Consider the following 7,500-nt stretch of genomic DNA (forward strand, 5'->3'; position numbering starts at 1 on the left):
CAGCTGTTGCAATAGAACGCATTTACAACGGTTGTCAGGAGAACAACCGCGGGTCTACCGACAGCTGAGTTTCAAAAGAATGAGCCATTAGCCATTTGCCAAAACTTAATATATACTTGAATCTGAAGATCAAAAGGGCAACTACTCTTGGCTGCCTCTCCTTGGATATGATGGCAGGGTAAACTGTAAACAAGCATTCAAGCCTTTGATTGTCATTACTTTTTTTATTTGTATTTGTTTATTTTTTATTACACCGTTCCATGTACAACAAGACTACATTGCAATACCACAAAGTTGCAAAGCGTTTGAGTATTGACAGAAAAAGTTTTCATCTGGTGCATCAACTTGAGAGAGACAGGTAATCTTGAACGAAGAGAAGACACCGGAGCAGCACAGATGAGAAGATGCTTTTCTTTTTTAATCAAGTGCACAACATGGACTCTGAGGAAGATGGTTTCCCATCGCAACGTTAGTCCCTAATATGTTGTGCACTTAATTAAAAAAGAAAAGCATCTCATCTGTGCTGCTCCGGTGTCTTCTCTTTGGTATGAGTATTAAGTGTCACTGTCAACTGTGAGTAAGGGATTGCTTCTGCGTGAGAATGGGCGCCTGTCTTTACTCATTGTTTTATCACATGTATTTGTGTTTCCAAAAGAAACATGTGAATGCCAGACAAAGTTCTCAGTTGAAACAAATGCTTCATAATTAATATACATAATTTGACAACAAAGAGTAAAGGAAATGGAAACAATGTAAAAAGTTATATAATTCATACAAATAATGAATTATAAATGAATGGGCTATTGACAGGGAATAAGATTCAGATTCAGATTCAGAAAACTTTATTAATCCCATCAATGGGCAATTAAGTTTGCAGTTCCAGTCTCCATAAATCAATGATAAATAGTATGAATAAAAAAGAAAGTTAGAAAAAATACAATATTATAATATAAACAATATATAAATACAATAATAATAATACAATAATACACAAAGACAGTGAGATGGAGCATTTGTTTCTCTATTGCAGTTGCAGTGCCTTACGCATTTGGATTTCCACTGGCACACATAACCTTGCATAATAAACAGACCATGTAAGACGGGTGCTGTAATCACCAGATTGGAATATAGTGGAGTTTTATTTTAAGGTAACATGAAAATTCATCAGTGTCGTTCGTTGCTAGCATAAAATGAGGTATTAAAGGCAGGGGAAAATATGGGGTTGTTGACATGTTTAATCTGGAGATTAATTATTTATTCATATTTACAAATGAATTCAATTATGTAAACAAGGAGCTTGACAATGTTGGGGGGGGGAGGGGTGGCGAAATCAGAGTTAAAGTCAGCCATAACCCAAGACTTTTATTTGTTTATTGATTGTTTTTATGCAGACAGACAGACAGACATCTGAGACTTGTGGTTGCACTTCAAAATTGAAAGGCTGCAGGGATAATTGATGAATTTCATATTGCATACATTTTGATTGTTATTATGCAGAGAAGAATTAAAGGTACCTGTTTAGTTAGAGTTAAGTGGGGCCTGATGTCAGATTATAAGCTTCAAGGCAGATGCAATCCCTAGCTTCAAAAATTTAAAAAAAAAAAAACCATTGCCACTTATTTGGCCTAATCAGCTCTGAATTAGCTGAGCGAGACAAGCACTGGAAGACAGGAAGGACATGTTAATGATGTTTCATCTACCTCTTTGTCTGTCTGTCTGGCTAGCTAAGGACTTTGATGTTATTCCAAGCTTTCATGTCGTAGAGGTCGGCACATGACACATGTGACACATGCCTTGAGGTCATGATGTAACTTCTGACTAATATTCTCTATTAGCAGCGCTGCCTCCCAATGGCTTACGCCAGGTCACTATGGCCTCAACTGTGTTTGTCTGTCTGTCTGTCTGTCTGTCTGTCTGTCTGTCTGTCTGTTTGTCTGCCTGTCTGTTACTGACAATACCTACATTATTTTGTCCCATCCCTGCGGCAGTGACTTCTTCCATTGCCTGGACAACTTTTTCATAGTACAGACTACTGACAATTGGTCTGTCTGTTTGTCTGTATAAACTTTTACACTTTCTCTCTTGTTTTCTGCAGTGCCTTGTCTCAGTGACACCTGGACACGTCAAGCTTATCTTTCTATCTTTCTATCTGCCTATCCAACTGTCTGCTTTTCTGCAGGCTACTGCCTATTTGTCTGTCTGTATAACTGACACTTTCTCTTTTATTTTCTTGCAGTGCCTTCTCCCAGTGCCTTACGCCTGGACACGTCGGCCTCGTTCGGCACGGCGCGCGAGGTGGTCGCCATCAAGGACTACTGCCCGTCCAGCTTCACCACGCTCAAGTTCTCCAAGGGCGACCGGCTCTACGTGCTCGACACGTCCGGTGGCGAGTGGTGGTACGCCCACAACAACACAGAGATGGGCTACATCCCCTCGGCCTACGTGCAGCCGGTGCACTCGGCCTCCCACCGCCACTCCTCGCTCAGCGACAGTGGCATGATCGACAATCTCGGGGACCTAGCATCAGAGGAAGGGGCCCGGGAGCTTGACCTCCTTGGGGAGTGGAGCGTTAGCAGCATGGGCAGTGTGAGTGGTGGTGGTGGTGGTGGTGGAGGTGTGACTCTGACCTCACCCTCGTCCTTGTCCTTGCCTTACAGCAGCAACCCCTTCTCAGCGCGGTCCACTTCGTCCTCCACCTCCACCTCCATCTCCACCAATCCTTTCCTCAACGGGTCCATGCAGGGTCTGCTGGACCAGAACAGCAACAGCAACGGCAGCAGCCAGGAGAGGGCCAACCAACGCAACGCCATGGACCTGCTGCTCTTTGACAGCTTTTCACCTTCCACGCCACTCTCGACCAGCAGCTTTAACCACTACAACTCCACCAACGCCACTACTAATGGTTACTACGGTAACGGACACAGTAACGGGCACGGCATCTTTGACCACCACATGCCCATGAGTCCGAACCTGGAGGCCTTGCAAGTGTTCCGAAAGGACAACCCTTTCCTCAGGAGCAAGAGGTCCTACAGCTTGTCTGAGCTGTCCATCCTCCAGTCTCAATCTGACGGCCCGCTGCCTTCGTCCAACGGCTTCTTTGGCGGCCTGAAGGCTCCGTCGCCAGAGCAGTTCCAGAGCCGGGAGGACTTCCGCACGGCGTGGCTGAACCACCGGAAGCTGGCCCGGTCGTGCCACGACCTGGACTCCCTGGGCCAGAACCCGGGATGGGGCCAGACCCAACCCCTGGAGACCAACATCACCTGCAAGCTAGACAGCTGCGGCGGGGTGGTCCAGCTCCCCGACACCCACATCAGCATCCACGTTCCCGAGGGGCACGTTGCCACGGGAGACACTCAGCAGATCTCCGTAAAGGCACTGCTGGACCCGCCACTGGAGCTCAACAACGACCGATGTTCCACAGTGAGCCCCGTGGTGGAGATCAAGCTCAGCAACATGGAGGTGAAGTCCTTCATCACGCTGGAGATGAAGGTGTCCGTGGAGGTGAGGAAGGAGCGGTCTAACATGGCCGAGGTGGTGTGCGTCCGGAGCGATTTCAAAGAGGGGCCTTACGTGCCCATTCCTGACGCGTACGTGTATGGCGACACGGTCCAGGTCCAGCTGGATAACTTGGAGCCATGCATGTATGTCGCTGTGGTGGTCCAAGCGAGAAGCGTCTCTGTCATCAGCTCTGGGACGGTTTGGGAACACATGGTGAAGAAGTTGACTCTGGGGTTGTACGGCCCCAAGCACATCCACCCGTCCTTCAAGACCGTGGTGGCCCTGTTCGGCCACGACTGCGCCCCAAAGACACTGCTTGTGAGCGAGGTCACCAGGCAGGTTCAGTCGGCGACTCCCGTCGCACTTCAGCTGTGGGGGAAGCACCAGTTCGTGCTCAGCCGACCCCAGGACCTGCAAGTCGGCATGTACTCCAACATGTGCAACTATGAGGTGAAGTCCAACGAGCAGGCGAGGACGGTGCGCGGCTTCCAGATGAAGCTGGGCAAAGTCAGCAGGCACGTTTACCTCATCACGTCGCGCAACGCAGACGACATCTCCGACTTCACGCTACGGGTCCAGGTCAAGGACGACCAGGACTGCATCCTGGCCCAGTTCTGTGTCCAGACGCCCCAGCCCCCGCCCAAGGCCAGCGTACGGGCCAACGGCCAGCGGCGGTTCCTGAAGAAGAAGGAGGTAGGGAAGATCATCCTGTCGCCCCTGGCCATCACCACCAAGTACCCGCAGTTCCAGGACCGCTGCATCACCAACCTGAAGTTCGGGAAGCTGCTCAAGACGGTCATCCGTCAGCACAAGAACCAGTACCTCCTGGAGTACAAAAAGGGGGACGTGATCGCCTTGTTGAGCGAGGAGAAGATCAGGCTTAAGGGACAACTCTGGACCAAAGAGTGGTACATAGGATACTATCAGGGAAAGACGGGTCTTGTGCACGTCAAGAACGTTCTGATTCTGGGGAAGGTGAAACCGATCTACTTCTGTGGGCCGGATCTCACCACCACCATCCTCATGGAGCAGATCCTGAAGCCCTGCAAGTTCCTCACGTACATCTACGCCTCGGTGAGGACAGTGCTCATGGAGAACGTGGGGAACTGGCGGGCGTTCGCCGACGCTCTTGGATATGGGAATCTACCGCTGACGTGCTTCTTCCGGGCTGAGCTGGACAGCGAGCCGGAGAGGGTGGCCTCGGTTTTGGAGAAGCTCAAAGAGGACTGCAATAACCTGGAGATCAAGGAGAGGAAGTCCTTTCAGAAGGAGTTGATGTCTGTAAGTACCCCAAAAAAACATTTTTGTAACTTTTGGCCTTTATTTTTCTATAGAGACAGTGAAGATCGACAGCAAGTGAGTGTGGAGAGAGATGGGGTAGGGTTGGGAAATGAATCAGCCCGGATTCAAACCTGGTTGCCCCTGGGCATGCAAGCCCATATGCGGTTGGTTTAGCGCACAGCACCATATTGCTCCTTTTTTTTTACATTTTTACTGTAATTTTGTTCCTCTGCATTGTTGTATTGCCACACCTGGCTCCTTACAAACGTATCATTCAAGTCAAGTATCTGCATGTGTTTTGGATAGAATGGTAAGATGAGTGACTAAAGGGATGTCAGTAAAACAGAGAGAAGAAAAACCTGAGGACAAGTGGAAATGCTGGTGGTGGCAGGTGTAGGTAGTATGCCCCTGATTTTGCACTTATCCTATGCTACAGAAATGCTATGGGATAGACTGGGACTGCTGATGATTGATGATGGTTTAATTCCTGTCTATGTCCAATGTCCATGTCAATTTTTGTCATGTTTTTGGTAAAAGGGTGTCTAAGGGTAAATGTTGAAGGGGGGGGGGAGGTTGGGGAAGGATCTATTGTATGTATTGACTGTCCTCATGTCAAATGTGCCACCTACTAGAAGAAATTTCCCCCATGGGGGATAATAAAGACACTACTACTACTACTACTACTATGACTTCCTCTTCAGCTGGCCATTATGAGACTGCACAGACTGCAGCTGGACTGAAGGGATGTCCCGGTGCCCAGTAGCCTTGTTAATGTTTTTTTCTTTATTTAAACTTCTGTTATGTTGACAGTGCAAATTAGCTTTGCACCTGCCTGGACTTAAACCTGCAAACTTTCAACAGGTTTGCCTGCAGGTGTTCTCGGTAACAAGATGGGTAACAGGGTTGTGTAAGCTGAACTGGCTTTTAGCTTTTTTTTTTAGGGATTCATGACAGTGGAATTTTATTCAAGTAGATCCGAGGGGCTCAGACGGTTGTAATTGATTGAAGATGTAATACTCAGCTGTTCCTTCTGGCAAGTCATTAACACATTTCTGAAAGTGGGAGGAGAGAGAGATGGTAGTAATTCTTGCACAGCACGGCTCTGGCTACCATTGCAGCATCTACATGTTGTTTGATCCTCCATGCTAGTACTTGTTTACCACAGCACTCTTTATTCTATCTCAAAAACATCTTTGTCTGTCTGTCTGTCTGTCTGTCTATCTGTCTGCCTCTCTCTGTCTGTCTATCTGTCTCTCTCTGTCTGTCTATCTGTCTGTCTGCCTCTCTCTGTCTGCCTCTCTCTTTCATTCGCTCTTCAGTCTCTCTATCTCTGTCTTCATCTATCTTTTGATGTGAGGTAAGTCTGTCGAAACATCTCTCTCTCTCTCTCTCTCTCTCTCTCTCTCTCTCTCTCTCTCTCTCTCTCTCTCTCTCTCTCTCGCACTCTCTCTCTCTCTCTCTCTCTCTCTCTCTCTCTCTCTCTCTCTCTCTCGTCTGTTCTTCTATACATCACTCTGTGGGTGGTTTTATAAGGCTAGGGGCTGATTAATGCAGTGGTGAGCAGGGCTGCGTCTGATGAGAGTGCACTTAGCTTGGCTACCCCGGGCCTCCACTCCACTACTCCACTCCACTCTTATCAGCCTGCTGAGAGGGCTTAAAAGCCAGCGCAGCACAGCACAGCTGCAGCTGCCCCAACTTCCGCCCGTGCAGACACACACACACACAGGCGCACACACACTCGCACACAGGCGTACATGCACACACACACACAGGCGCACACATACTCGCACGCAGGCGTACATGTACACACACACACAGGCGCACACATACTCGCACACAGCCGTACATGCACACACACACAGGCGTACACACACAGACATGCAGAAACACGCACACACTCATGCACAGGCGTACATGCACATAGAAATGCACGCCCACACACACACACGCACACACACACACAAACACACACACACACACACACACACACACACACACACACACACACACACACACACACACACACACACACACACACACACACACACACACACACAGACGTGCACACACAAACACACACGCAGAAACACACACACACACTCAAGCACAGGCATACATGCACATAGAAATGCACGCCCAAGCGCGCGCACACACACACACACACACACACACACACACACACACACACACACACACACACACACACACACACACACACACACACACACACACACACACACACACACACACACACACACACACACACACACACTGCCATACACACGTGCTGACATACATAAATGAACCAAGTACACACAGACACACACAGGCACACCTGAGGTAAAAAACACATGCATTAGCATATCTCACACAGCCACACAGTGAGCTTGCATGACATGGCGCTAGTCTTAGCTTGGGTCCCTGGCATGACTGTCTATTGGATGAGCTCAGAGATACAGAAGAGAGAGGGAGATGCATTCACACACACACAGACACACACACACACACACATTGGAAGACCCTAGCGTGTACTCGAAAGACACATCTCCTAGCCAAACAGGCGCCTCCAGCCAAGGCTGACATTTAGATGTGGCTACTTAGCAGACGCCTTTATCTGCCATGACAGCACAGTGAATGAACCAAATCCAAAACCGAATCTCTCTGTGTGCGTGTGTGTGTGTGTGTGTGTGTGTGTGTGTGTGTGTGTGTGTGTGTGTGTGT

The 7,500-nt window shown here is 48.5% G+C and overlaps 1 protein-coding gene across 1 annotated transcript in view; it reads left to right on the forward strand.

Moving 5' to 3' along the window:
* LOC134459375 (SH3 domain-binding protein 4-A-like) overlaps positions 1 to 7,500 on the forward strand; it is an 81,396-nt gene that overhangs the window by 30,012 nt on the left and 43,884 nt on the right. Inside the window, exon 3 of the mRNA XM_063211716.1 lies at positions 2,237 to 4,779. Coding sequence (XP_063067786.1) covers positions 2,237 to 4,779 — 2,543 coding nt within the window. The remainder of the gene's footprint in view (positions 1 to 2,236; positions 4,780 to 7,500) is intronic.

The sequence above is a fragment of the Engraulis encrasicolus genome, chromosome 12 (genome assembly GCF_034702125.1).
Source record: "Engraulis encrasicolus isolate BLACKSEA-1 chromosome 12, IST_EnEncr_1.0, whole genome shotgun sequence".
Lineage (NCBI taxonomy): Eukaryota > Metazoa > Chordata > Actinopteri > Clupeiformes > Engraulidae > Engraulis > Engraulis encrasicolus.